The 15,031-nt window shown below is 40.6% G+C and overlaps 1 protein-coding gene across 7 annotated transcripts in view; it reads left to right on the plus strand.

The window, feature by feature from the left end:
• Positions 1-14,086, plus strand: part of LOC147199255 (neurexin-1a-like) — a 196,036-nt gene extending 181,950 nt beyond the window's left edge. For 5 of the 7 annotated variants that reach the window (XM_086121384.1, XM_086121390.1, XM_086121389.1 and 2 more), the window contains 2 exons: positions 2,118-2,205; positions 12,360-14,086. In XM_086121384.1, coding sequence (XP_085977510.1) covers positions 2,118-2,205; positions 12,360-12,664 — 393 coding nt within the window. In that variant the 3' untranslated portion in view covers positions 12,665-14,086. The remainder of the gene's footprint in view (positions 1-2,117; positions 2,206-12,359) is intronic. The other 2 variants (XM_086121385.1, XM_086121391.1) reach the window with 1 other exon arrangement.
• The last annotated feature ends 945 nt before the right edge of the window (positions 14,087-15,031 follow it).

Here is a 15,031-nt window from a genome sequence, read left to right on the forward strand (position 1 = left end):
CCACCAGGGCTTGAGCACGTTGCTGCTGGAATAATTGTGTGTGTGTGTGTGTGTGTGTGTGTGTGTGTGTGTGTGTGTGTGTGTGTGTGTGTGTGTGTGTGTGTGTGTGTGTGCGTGTGTGTGTGTGTGTGTGTGTGTGTGTGAATACCTTTGTTTTTAAGATTTGGGTGTTCTTTTTTGGTAAATAAATATGTTACCCAATGGAAACTTCCCAGTTTCTATAACTGTAGATGGATTGTACGTTAAGAAAAAAGAAATAAAAGCTCCACTAAGGATGAGGACACCATTAATTTGCCATGTTTAGGACTTTCTGTGTCATGACCACATCAGAATGTTGGCCTATACTCCAATCCCAGGATGCTTTGTCACATGACAAATCATTTCAGTTGTGATGTAGAGGCTTATAGCATAACATGGGTTGAGTGATGTACTGATGAGAATATTTATGGTAAAAGTGGCTCAAAGGCACAATTTAACTAGTTCCACACATGCAGTACTGTATGCATACAACCATTGACATTGCAAGGGGAATTGTTGTTTTATGTAGTAAGACATACTAGAGAAAGGTCGATATATTTTTTCAGAAGCAGTACCAATTATTTTTAGTGAAGGATGCCGTTAACCGATATTTGAAGCATTCATTTGCAGTAAAAGGGATAATATTCATGTCCAAATTTTAAATCGGACAAACTTCAACACTTAACTTTGTTTAAATGGTTTTAAGCTTGTTTATTAAACAGCCTTTTACATTTGTGACTTACAATTAAAAAAGATCTTTAATAGTAGATACATTATTTGTTTTAAAATTCAAACAGCATGGAGCAAACAAAATAAAGAGTACAGCTAGCTCATAACATTTTGACTAAGCCGATGTGAATATGAAATGGCGATATGCTTCAAAATGCCAAATATCAGCACAGATAATCGGACCGGCCAATAATCTTGAATATATACATGTACATTGAGTCCAAGTCTAAATAGTTTAAAACATTCAGGTAGATCTACGTCTATGAACTTGTGTATTACGTCATGAAATGGATTCAGCTACTTATTTGTAATGCTATTACAGTCACTATACTTGCCAGAATTGATAATAGCAATAAATAGAATGTGGTTGTGGTGGTGGTGTTACAGCCATACACCTCCACAAAAGCTTACTGTGCGGTGATTTAACCTACGTGGTAGACATCTTCCACTCCTCCTCTTACACATAAATCTCAAGAAAAAGAACACGAGAAAGGGAGGTGGAGAGAAGAGGCCTGTGATAAGTTAGGAAGAGGAGCGAGAGAGCATTGATTCCATGATTCCCCCAAACTTCTGCCAGTGAATGTAACATGTCAACATCCTACGCCAAGGGAAGAAAAAAAAAATCATGAGGCTAAAGTGATGGATGTGGCACTCTTGAATCAGACTGCTACACCATCTGGATAGTTGACACTGTACGTCAGAAAATTACATTTACGTTTGGACGGACTTCCCCGGCCAGCCGTTCCAAGAACTGCTCTTCATCACATCTCCTTTGATGGATCATTCCCAGGGTTTTGATGATGTTCGTCTGCACTCCCAATGTCAAGATAATCCAAAATCAGATTCATTGCATCCTAATGGACGTGAGACGAAATGACATCATCTTTCATTTCCTGAACATATTTCATCCAACTCGCAAACATATTGTGATGCAAAAATACAGCAGGCCGTGTAGTTCCATCTTCAGAGGGCCCAAATTTTTTTGACATTGTGTTATAATACTGAAGCTTGATGGTTGTGAGTGTGCCATCATTAAACATTTTAACCAACCATGGAGCGCCAATCATGCTTCGGAAAATTGGGCTCAAACACGAAGTTTCAGACAAACATTACACAATAATGTGCAATGCCTTGAAAAGTGCTTACGGTGGAAGAATGATGAGCCATCAGTTTTGTTTAGTCTCTCCTTTTGACTCCAACAGACAGCTTTAGAACTGATATTTTCGCACGAACTGTCGCTTCTGCTGTTCCACAATAATCCGATTTTGTGTTCATGGAATATAGAACCGGTTTGAATGTTTGTCAGTATTACCCCCTGTGCGATTCTGTGGCCTCACCGCTCAACTGTGAACGTATTGCTCTCTTTGCAGACAAGCGAGGACATGCTTGTCGCATCGGCAGAGTGTCCAAGCGATGATGAGGACATCGATCCCTGTGAGCCGAGCTCAGGTGGGTTAGGTTAGTCATCTTTTTTTTATTCTATTTCTCTATGGCCGTGTCAGTTTGTCTGTCTGTGCTGTATTTCACCCACACCATGACACTCAGAAGCAACACGGCGCAAGTTCTCCTGAACAACAACTGCGCTTTACTCAATGTGTTAATATTATTTCTTTCTTGTGACCATTCACCTACTTTGTACATATTTGGTCACACAATCTCACTTTAGGCATGCATGTTATAAGGAAGGCATGACTCAGTGGTAGAGTGGTCGTTTCCCAAACCAAAGGTAGGTGGTTCGATCCCTGGCCATTGTGACCATGCCCGAGTGCCTTTGAGCAAGATACTGAGCCCCCAGTTTTGCTCCTGATCCTCTGTCATCAGTAGATGATTGAGGTAACAGTGTAATGCGCTTTGAATACCCAAGATAGAAAAGCACTATCTAAGTGAGAGCCCATTTATCATCAACATGTGACATTGTCTTGTGTTGGTAATTAACCTGCAAATTGTGATGAGAATGAATCCCGTTGTTTTTCCATGCATAATTTTCTTGTTTTTTTTTTTGTTGGGTTTTTTTCTGGCAATAAAGCTCATGTGAGCTACAGTTCAAAGATGGATGCCCCACTCTAAATAGAAATAACACCAGCATGGATCTAACAGCCTTTGTTAGACCGCCGGTAAACACAAACTTCAAGGAAAGATTTATTTACCACACAATGTTTTATATCAGCTTGCACTGCTGCCAAACGTTTAATCTTCTACCTTTCCAAGCAAGGAGAGGCGTTATAGCTAAACCTATGAATAGAGGGATTTTAAAGGCTTTCTGAACTGATGCGAAAGAAGTGGAAACAATTCAGTCCAGACGACCTACTCCATCTAGACGTTCTATTGATCAGTGTGAGGTTATCAAACCACCGCTAAATTATTTTCAACTTTCCTTTCTGTCTTCTCCCAATGATGGGGTCTGGTGACAACAATAGCGCCATCCAATTTTCTTCTCATGCCGCACATCTCTTTGCATATCTGCAAGATATGCAAAATGGCATCATCACATTTCTGCAAATCTTCACGCCCCAAAAAGGAAGCCATATTCTCACGTTTTTAGTATCACGCCAAGGCCTCAATATTCATTTATGCAGGATTTTTTGTTGGGGCCAAAAGCTAAACAATAACGAGAACGATCTGTTTTCAGAGGTCAGCACTAGATCGTTTTTCTGTCAGACTCTAGCAGTAAGTGGGGCATACCAGTTGGTTAAACGTAATCATTGCCCTATTTTATTCCTGTAACCTCCTGAAAACATGAAAACTCCGGAGCATCAGCAAAGGCTTATCACCTGTTAAGCCCGCTGTGATTAGATCATGTAGCAACAAATTGAATCTTTCTCCTGGAAGAGGAATACTAACACGTGTACTATAATAGCAGGCTTATTTGGCTAATTTGGGAATCGCGCATTGGCAGAATGGGAGAGAGCAGTGTAAAGAATGCACATAAGTCTCTCTCGCTCTCTCTCTCTCTCTCTCTCTCTCTCTCTCTCTCCCCACTTTAAAAGGCGACTGAAGCATCTACCCACGGGATTTAGTCACCTTGCAAGCATGTCCTGTGCTTCTTTGTCAGGTTTGAGACCAGTTGATAATGCCGACAAAGACGGTACAGAAGTAATTGTTAGGGAACAAAGAACACCCACTCTGCATTATATTCGAAGAACAACATGATGTCTTCTTCAAAGTTTTATCTTCTTCAACTCAAATGTTGAGATTTATGCAGCCTTCTACATATCATAAACTATCCCTTTTTATCCATATTCTCAGCTGAAGTGTTGCCAATTGCATACCTGTCAACTTTTTGGAGCGCCAACCTGTATAAACTACCAAAAAAATCCTTATAAAGAGCAAAAAATCCTTATAACATTCCAAAGCATTTTATATGTCAAAATAACGGCAGAAAAAAAACCACGAAATTTTCAATGATATTTATTGTAGATCTCCATAATACAATGTCTGGTTAATGTCTAATCATCATTCTACTTAGTGGCATTACTGTGTTCAGAGTTGTATTCCTGCGTTACTTTTTTCACCAGCTCCAAATCATTTGGAGTTGGTGAAAAAAAAAACCCGAAATGTTCAGAATCCGTATGATTTGTGCGATACGGCCATATATGTAAGATTCACCACAAAATCCGTATGAACTATGGCTAAACCGTATGAGTTGACAGGTATGCAATTGGCAGGCCAAAGTTAATCACGTCCATTTTGTTCTTCTGCACACACATCTTTATTTGTCCACAAGGTGCTATAATAAGAACTACCTACAGTGTGCGCTTGATGTTTACTTCAATAGACTCACTTATGTAAAGAGAACAGTCTAGTTTTAACTGATAAATCAAGTAACAAATGAATACGCTTCACCGACTGGTATATTCATCAAGCCAGGAGGAATTATGGCACGGCATTGTTTTAAGAGAAAATTGAGCTTTATTTCATATCCTGTGCAATTTTGGTATTTTCCCCAATACTTTTTCATTGAGGATTATGCCATCTCAGGCTCATCCTGTGTGTTCTGAAAGAAAACAGGATTTCACACTCACTGTCAGACTGCCTCTTTGCTGATCCCCCATATTTATATTTTCAATTATTTTCCTTTTTTTCACCCACTCATCTTTTGAATGTGCTGACGTTGATGCTTACACAATGTGTCCGTTTATAAATCTAAGTAGGGCATAGAATACTTTGCTTATCTGAGAGAAGACGCACAGCCAAGGTCGATAATGGCTTAAAATGAATAAGGGAAATTCACATTTCAGTGTTTGAAGTGATGATGCACATTATAGAGATGATACTGGTTAATTATCATACACTGACCTGCCACAACAATGATGGGCATTTTTACAACATGATGACCATGTGCGTAGCCATTTTTGAGGGCATATTTGACATTTGACAGAAATACATATGGGCTCACAATTGTATTAAATGGACATAACGGTAATGGCAGCAAATTGCATGAGGCACTTGGCAATTTCTGCAATTCAACATTTACCGGTGCTTTCACTGAGTGTTATGTAATACCGGTTTAGTCAAGCGATGCAGTAATAGGCAGTCTGCAAGTAGGCAGGGCTGTACTTTTCTTACTAAATGGCACTTACAGACTTTTGCATATATATTTTTTTAAATAGAATTGTTACTTCACACTTTGACAGTCCACGAATTGTATTGTGTCAAAAACTTCAGTAACACATCCAATTAGTCCATCTGACAGGAACTTGAGTCCAATATTCACCTTTTGTCATCATAGAATGTAAAACTACTGTTTGGCTTTCAAAGTAGTCTTTTGTTTAAAAAAAAAACAAACAAACTGCAAGCTTCTAATCTATTTTGTAAGAGTAAAAGTAATCAAGTGTCCCGTCACCAGCCTTGTGCAATTAATGCCAAATAAATCATCCTCTTGTGGAAGCTCCTCTAGACAGAGGCTTAAATTACACCATACCTTTAACGGGGCTAAATGAAACACCTTTAACTCATTTTCAGAAGGACCTCATTTCATGCTCGCTGAACTCTCTGTTCATCATCCGCCATTAGCGTGATCTCAACCACTTCTCACTCACACACTCTCATCGGGCGTACTGCCAGCATGTCACAAGTACACTTCTCGAGGACACTCTGATAATTAAAGAGGGATTTAATAAGCGTTTTGGCTCCACTGCAGCTGATACAGTGACCTGTCAGCAGATTGAGCTCTATCACCACTATGTGATGCTTTTGACAGTTCCTGATTATGATAGGATATGTGAAGTCAGATGCTCTAACGCTAATCTGACTAAATAACACCAATGTGTTGAAGAGCCAGCCAACGGAGCCCAGCTGACGTTGTGCTACTCCCACTTTTCCCGAAGCGAATACATTCTACAAGGCACATCTTATGTACAAGCACCAGTATTCAAATTCTGTTTTCGCACTTGCAGGCTCCATCTAGAGGTGTCAAGTTTTAGCTTCTAAATAACTTGCAACAAAAGGACGGAAGGGAGGTCACCTTTTACAGTAGGAGATGTGTCAGAAAAGTTCCAGGGCTGACGTCATCATAAATATATTTTAAACACATCATAAATATATTTCAAACACAAAGTGTGATCTAGATCATTAATTAGCACGTCTACAAACCGACCCTGCTGTGTTTGCTTTGATCAATGAGTGAGAGCAATGAGAGTTGTGATGGTTAACTCGTAGCTGCTTCAATCTGACAAAAGAATGTGCCAGCTCACAGTGCCGTGAGTATCCGTTAGTTCCTGGCCAGGAAGACATTGCCGTGCTGCCACAATCTCCCTAATTATGCAACCTGGCTCTGTCTGATGTTTTTCCTTTGTCACAAGCTCTCGCATTGAAGACATGGACAACAGGATCCTGCAAGAATTCTTCAAGGAGTGCATGAATTCTTAGACGAGACAACTTAGGAAGTGTGTTCGACTCCAGAGGGATTACTTCAATAGAGGAAGTCTGTTGTTTGGATTTGAATTAAATCTGTAGTGACATCAGTCCCGGAGCTTTCTGACACCCCTCGTATAGCATTATTCAGTTATAATCAGCAAACCCATGAAGATCCAATATTTAATTTGATGTGAAGTAAAAGAAGTCAAAGGTTTAATTTTTAAATTACCTTTATATATTGTCACTAACAACTTAAACGATGAATATGTATTTGATCACGTACACTATTGCAACATACATACACGCATGTTGTCCTTTCGGGCTGAGATCCATCGGTGTAGGCCCGTCTAAGTCCAATATTCACCTTTTGTCATCATAGTTTTACATTCGCTCACCTTTGGCCCCACCTCCAGGCTCGGCTCCAGGGGGCGGCCCCGGTAATCTGCATCTGGGCAAGGGAAAACTGGATCAATTTTGCCATATGTGACCCTGCCAGAAGCACACAGTCAAGCCTCAGACTACTTAGCTCTTTGGATCATTGGAACACTCAAACATCCTCCACCACAATAAAGTGATAGCTGATGGAGGGTACAAACATAACAAACCAACAAAATATTTTTCTCTATTTCTACATCTGCTTTTTTTGTTGTTTGAAGCAAAATGGTTATAGAGGAAAGTTGAGCAATTTGAAGTCACCTTTCACCAGTTTATCAGCGATGTCATTTCATGCTGCCCCGTTAAAGAGTGGCAGGCTAATGAAGGCCACATCCACATAACATTGTCCCTTGCAGCTCTTTTTGCCAAATCGCAATAGCTCTCAGAATTACACTATCAGTAGCTGTAACTCAGAACTTGATAGTGCATGCAATTGTCCATGTGTTCCCTGAACCCGTGCAGCTTATTATCATTCAAACTTTACGGTGCTGGTGTTTGTGTGTGTGTGTGTGGGTGGCGGGGGCGGGGGGGGGGGGGGTAGTAATGTGGGGGGAAAGCCCGCAGTGGCTGTTCAATAAATCCGAAGTAGTGTTGTTTGCTTCGTTACCTCAAGCACAGACCTGAAGCAACCACCATGTTTTGCCTCATCTAGCTTTGTCACCCAGCAGACTCTTACCAATTACCCAACGAATGAGAGCATTGCTGGCTACAAATGAGGAAAAATAGTCTTTGCTGTGGGCCATTCCATCCATCCATCCATTTTCCGAACCGCTTGATCCTCACTAGGGTCGCGGGGGGTGCTGGAGCCTATCCCAGCCATCTCCGGGCAGTAGGCGGGGGACACCCTGAATCAGTTGCCAGCCAATCGCAGGCTGTGGGCCATTTGTTGTTGAAATTCTAGTTGACAGGAATTGGAGTCTTTTTGGCTTTTAACTCACCAAACAAGTGTGGCTCAAATAAGAGGAAATGCCAAACAGGCATTTTACTGTTAAAATTGGAATGTCTCCGTGAGGACTCCAGTAGAAGTAAGGATTTAATTGTGTGTCTTTCGGGCTTTAAATGCTATTGCATTTCAGTGTATTTTACTAATGATGACCCCAAAAAGTTTTTACCATTTTGTTAGCTGACATTGTGCAGCTCTGATATTGGAGAATACCATTTAAGAATTGTCCCTATGCTTCCCATCTTTAGGAATCTCAGCATGCGTGTGAGAAGAAACCCACAATAACCTCGGGTGATCCAGTTAGTGTTATACTGTAATTATCAGTTATGTCCGCAACTACAGGGAAAGGATTCTGTTATTATGCAGCTTTTCACAACATTTAACCCCCTTGAGTTTACTGTGAGTGCGTCACAAGTGCCCCCCATGCTATGCTGCAAAAAGCACTGTGTTTTAGGGTCATCTACTTCATGTTTGATTTTACCCCTGGGTGAGTTGGAGGTGAGGGTGTTGACCCATTATTCATAAATGGAGTCAATATTAGAGGACTAATGAACAAACAGCCGGATGTTTTTTTTGACTGAGGTCTGAGAATGTCTGGAAGGCCTCGTGCTGGCCACATTACTGTGCTGGCCACTGTGGCCAGCACGAGGGAAACAAAGCCCGAGGTTTACTGCCAAACACGCAGCTTCCAAAATCCTCCGTAACCATCATATCAGTCATTGATCTCATACTCTTGGAATAAAATCCTCAATGCCTTCAGGTAGTTTGATAGACAACACTGAGAGCAAACGTAGTAATGAGCTGTAATGAATGCTAATCTTTTGGCACAGAGCAAAGCTCCCCTTGCTGCACTAAATGCTGTATTAATCATTTAATTACTGAGCTCAACATAACATTCCTGTTTAAGATATTAAATGGGATATAACAGTGAGATTTTCTGGTTTCCCTATTGTTTGTGTTTAAGAGCATTTTCACCAGTGCCTTGTTCACTTGAATTGAAGTGAGAGGGAAATAATTGAAATTTTGTAGAAAGCAATCCTTTGTACACTAGCTGCAGACATATAAAGTGATTATAAGATTGGGATTTTGAGAGTTTGGAAAATGTTTGTAATTGTTTTTTATTATTATTTTAAAATGGAAACCCCCCTGACAAACTACTGAATATATGATAGCACGGTGTTCGAACGAATAGCATGTCCGCCTCACAGTGCATAGGTCCAGGGTTCAATTCCGGCTCCGGCCTTCCTGTGTGGAGTTTGCATGTTCTCCCCGTGTTTGCGGGGGTTTTCCCCGCGTATTCCGGTTTCCTCCCACATTCCAAAAACATGCGTGATAGGTAAATGGAACACTCTAAATGATTCCCCCGCAACTCTTGTGAGGATAAGCGAATCAGAAAATGGATGGATGGAAAAATTGTCCCGAGGCGTGATTGTGAGCGCGAATGGTTGTTTGTCTATGTGTGCCTTGTGATTGGCTGGCAACCAGTTCAGGGTGTCCTGGTGCTACCGCCCGAAGACAGCTGGGATCGGCTCCAACATGCCTGCGACCCTCATGAGCATAAGCGGATTAGAAAATGAATGGATGAAAGAATGTACGATAGTTGTTGCATGCCACACACAGAACCAAACCCCACATATGCAAGCATGCAGGCATAGAGAGATGTCACAGTAAAAAAAAAACAAAAAAACATTTCAATAATCCTTGATATGCTTCATTTGTAATTTAAATTTACAAAGCACACTGAATCTGTATTCTGATATGCTAAAGAATATAGTACAGAAGATAGGAATACAATCGTAAACAAAGAATCCACACAAAAAAAGGCACGACTAGACTAAGTCGCATACCTGTCAACTTGTACGTTTTCCCCATATTTTATACGTTTTTTGATCATTCCAAATCATGTACGGCGTATTGCAACTTTTATACGGGGAAAAAAAAAAAAAACAATTGTGAACTGATCTCACAAAGACCATTTTGGCTCAAATCCAGATCATCTCACCTGCTGGTAGCCAACGGCAATGCCATCGTCGATCGCTACTATTGTCAAGGCAAACCAGCAAAAGTAATCCTCGATCGTATTTTTTGTTTCATCGCTGCGTACGGTCGGATTGATGACGCATGATGTGAGCATGCTCGGTAAGCCGTTGTATGGGTTTTTGTTGCTTTGTAAGGGGAATCGTAATCATTTATAAGGGCAGCTATTAGCCGAGGTTGACAGGTATGAAGTCGATTGATTTGAGCAATCGAAGGTTTGTACAAAAGCAGTCTGTTAAAAAGCAATCCCATAAGCAGATCTAGACATGAAGAAACTCTGAACTTTGGCCTCACTGTACAGGCCTTTAAAGTTCTCATGTACTTTTTGACCCTGAGCAAAGGTTGATAGCAGACACAGTAGAAAGCAAACCTGCAGCTTCATTGACTAAGAGGCGTTTCAAACAGCAGCTTTTGTCCACAAAGTGAGAGCATTCTTCACACCTGTCCCACAGAATAAACGCCCATGTAAAGGGCAGAGCTAATCTGTTTGAACGCTCAGTCACACTCAGGACACCAAAGGAAATCGCTTCTTGCCCATGACTGTTGTATGGCACTAGAAGATTACATTGTCCAACCAAACAGCCCAGGGAACTTGTGCCCTCTCCGGTCTTCATTCCACATTTTTATTTTGGTAAAGATGAGCACTCCCTAAAATACACATATCTGTTTGTCCTGTGTGGATTTGCTAGCGTTGAACCAGTCAAAGCAGTGGGGGGGGGGGGGGGGGGGGGGGTGATTGTTTTGTTTTTAAAGTTCAAGAGTGAAGTCATTTTAGAAAACTCCCAAATGAAATAAGTTGTCACAAACAAAGTAATTAATCAAAATACCATAAACAAAGCATGAAAAATCTTTTCTATTTCATAAATTTGTCAAAATAAGCTTTTTCCCTAAGTGAGATCCTGACTAGCGGCAAACTTGCAAGCGTCAATCTGAATACTTTCATAGAGGACCACCTCTTGCATGTCTATTTTTTGTCATTTAATTTGTTTTTCTATTTGTGCATAACTGAGGAAGTAAGGAATTAATTTCTTGATATTGTGGTTTTTTAAACTGAATTTTCACATGCAAGCAACCCTGCTATCAAAATGTTGCGTAACACCTCAGGAGCAATATTCAAATAACACCAGTGCTCTGCAGCCTGTGTACCATCGTGAAACATTATTTTATGACATACTACATCTTTACTATATTGCATTGTAGATTGAAACAGTAAGAGGAATAAAGTAGTTCATAATATTCATCATTCTCCATCTCATATATTATGTTTGTAATTCTGTATTTAAGTGTTTTGGCTTCTTTGCTACTTTTTTACTCCAACCGGGTGATGCAAATATTATAAAACTTGTGAACATTAACTAAACGGCGCAGATGCCCAGTCCAAGATGTTATTGGTTTGTGTACATCAGCAAAACTACACTCTGAACTCCTAATCCCTCATTTATGTGTTTTACACCTCAGTCTGGCAGAACCACAGTGCTTTCCTTTTCACATTTGGTGCGTTTGGATTCCTCCAATGCAACAATGACAGCTTAAGCAGAACTGATGACTGCAACAAAACACACAGTGAGATGTGCCAGGAGGACTGAATGATATCAGGGGGCTGACGTGTTTTCAAAATATGCCTCATTGAGCTGTAACGGTTCAAAACACAGAGGAGGAGGACAGTCTTTGGAAAAATTTGCTGACTCTATTGAGGAATTGTTTTTCACTGTCAGATTTGTTTTCAGTGAGTCATCTCGGTAGCATTTATGGAATATGTTAACGTCCCTCCGCTCATTCATGACCGTGCTGTAAAACACCTAATGAGCTGTGAGCTTAAACTGGCCTTTTTTTTCTCAATCATTTACACGTAATTCTTGTCAGCTTTACGACTAAATTTAGCAAATCTCTACACTGAGATCGCACATCCTCCTTCTCGAGAATATTCCCTTCCGTCTGCCATTTGTGAACAGTTATATTTGGGGAATATCATCAGGATAATGTGCTGCACGAATTAAATTGGAAAGGGAAATTGACATGCACATACATTGAAGGCAGCATCTACAATATCTTCAGATCATACATTTTTAAAGGTCTTAAGGGATGCCGTCAATTCTTCCGTGTAGAAGCAAGGTCTAAATCAAAGGCCTCTCAGAGACATATGACATTCCCTTGTTGTTTCGTAATGAATCCTGTAAGATGTTTTGCCTTGTGCCACGAGATGTAAAATGTGAGCTTTAGCTCATCACAGTTTGTCTAAATGTTGTCTGGGGACCTTGTGAATCTTGTCATTTGTATTACTTGAATTGATGACAAATGAAACAGTCCTTAATAGTCATTTTGCCTTTGTCTCTCTTGGCAGCCAATCCCACGGGTGGCGGACCAAAGGGTTTCCCAGACTCCTCCGAGGTCTTCCGCGAGTCCAGCAGTACTACAGGCATGGTGGTGGGCATCGTAGCAGCCGCGGCTCTGTGCATTCTCATCCTGCTCTACGCCATGTACAAGTACCGCAATCGAGACGAGGGTTCCTACCACGTGGATGAGAGTCGCAACTACATCAGCAACTCGGCTCAGTCAAACGGTTCGATTGTCAAAGAGAAAGCGGTCAACCCCGCAAAGACTTGCAGCAAGAACAAGAAGAACAAGGATAAGGAGTACTACGTGTGATTATCAAAGTGCTGGTCTTTGTCAGACCAACTGGAACGTTATTGGAAAATTCTAATCAAGACTTTATTGTGTACAGTATGATAACAAAATTGAACCTTATTCAGTCATTTTTCTCCCCCAAGAAGACATTGCTCTGCAAATCAACAAGAAGATATAATGAAGGAAGAACCATTCTCAAGACTATCTGGGAAAAGAATGTGGATGGACAAATGTCTCTGGCATCCAAGTGGAAGCCAAATGAAAACAACCAAATAACATAATCCATCTGTGACTTGTTTCCAATAGCGGGATGATCCTACTCCTTTGTTGGTGGCCACCACAGGAGCACAGATGCACTTTGCAAAGATGGGTTATGAACTTAATGGTTTGATTTTAACATGTCTGTGTTTGTGGTGTTTTGTTTTGAGAGAACATGGCGCCATACATAAGTGTTGCAAACATTTGATTTGAAGAAGACAGACTCTTGACAGCAAATCCACAGAGGGAAAAGAAAAAAAAAAAGAGTCAGGACAGATGTCCACAGACTTGCCAACGTGTCTCAGTTGAACATAACAGACTAAGAGCTGAATTGACTGAAGTGCAGTGTTATTTACAAGAATTTTGATTCCAGAAGAACAAAATGTCAATTGTGCCAGTAAGAAATCTGGAGGCCTTTGTTTCTGCATCATGTGAAGTCTAAGGCAAGAAGCTTCCTCAGAAGTCTCAGACGTGAACGTGTGGGAGCCATGCACGCTGAATGATCCTATTCCACTACGTATGTTTATATACAGTACAACCACATCTAAATGTGCTTTCTGAACTGTGATAATGTGGTGTTTTATAGCCTGTTGTATAGATGATGCAAACTATAACTCTGCTCCAAAACCATTTTTGGAATAAAAATCAAAAGACAAAAAAACAAACAAACAAAAAGAACGAAAATGTAAATGTTAAGTGTTGCTAGACATAGAACATTTTATGAAGAAATCTGAATCATTTGTTTCCAGCCCCCTTCCTGTTTTTACATGTTCCTTTATAGTTTTTATACAAATGCTAACCAGACCAAGTGTATCCCACCCAAAACTGCACAAAGGAGTTCAAAGCAGGAGAGGAATGAGCACGACGACGTGCGTGGCGAGGAGAATCACTGCCTTCCTCCAGCAAAATGACCCGACTCAAGTGTGCTGGAGAAAAGAAGATTCTAATGGGGAGATGATGACACCGATGAAGAACAATGAATTTGTTTTGTGTTTCCAAGTGGCATTATAACATCATCAAGTCTGCGCTCGATGCTCTTGCAAAGACCTAAAGATTTCACGAGTCCATTTCAACCGTTCTGTGTTTGTTCTGTCATTCTGTCCGTCAGTTCTGCTTACCAGAGACCTGTACTTGGAATGAGTATGAGGAAAATGACCATAAACTATAAATGATGATTATAACTTACCGTGGTCTGCTCTTTCTTTTGTTCTTGAATGTTTGGCTGTCAATTATAATAGGTGAGTGTATTTTATTTTCAGTTGGCTCCATATAAATATAAATTGCTAAAAAATAACCGATGCATTAAAAGTGTGTTATTGACATCTCCCAATTTCCTGCCAACCAATACAACCACTGGCCACAATAACGAGTTCCGTTACGCATCCCGTAACAAATATTCTGCCTCCATAAAGATTAGAGTGCTCAGTTTTAATTCACGCTCATAGAGGTGTTCATTTTTCTTTTTTTACAGCTTTTTTTGAGTAAAAATACCTCACCCGTCACATAAGGTGCCACTTCACTTGTCTGTCCAAATCAACACTCTGAACCATGTTCATGCTAATCATAGAGTTGAGGTCACATTCTCTCAACATTACAGACAAAAGACCATTCTGGTGTCTACCCAGTCGGCAAAATTGGTCTGGCCCAGCTCTGGGGCAGACACGGCACGTACACTCGGCCCACATACCTCAATGAATGACGGTCCTGCAGTGGCCCATGTCTGGCATCCATGACGTGGGCCGCATTCGGCCCAGATCTGAGCCGCATTGTAAAACCATATCAGGCCCTACTCCGGCCCGACGCTGGGCCAAAACAGGTTCCTGATATCAGCCTGAATTCAATCTCAACTAAACCACATCTTTCATGAGCCATATTTGACCCACATTTAAAAAAAAGTCTCAAAAACTACTGTTATAAAAACATGTTTATTGTCATAATTTGTGAACCTCACATATAACTCCACATATACTGGAAAATGCCTTTTTCTTTATTTAACAGTGAAAACAAAGTCCAAATTGAGATGCAGCTTACTCTTGAACGGTATTTTTCTGTCCATCAAATTGATGCGCTCTCCATGTCTTCTTGTCTTCTCATGCTTTCCTTCCTGTCACCATCACATCTTTGAAGTGA

Source organism: Hippocampus guttulatus, chromosome 10 (genome assembly GCF_054856545.1).
Source record: "Hippocampus guttulatus isolate MCC_2025c chromosome 10, RoL_Hgut_1.0, whole genome shotgun sequence".
In the NCBI taxonomy this organism is placed as follows: Eukaryota; Metazoa; Chordata; class Actinopteri; order Syngnathiformes; family Syngnathidae; genus Hippocampus; species Hippocampus guttulatus.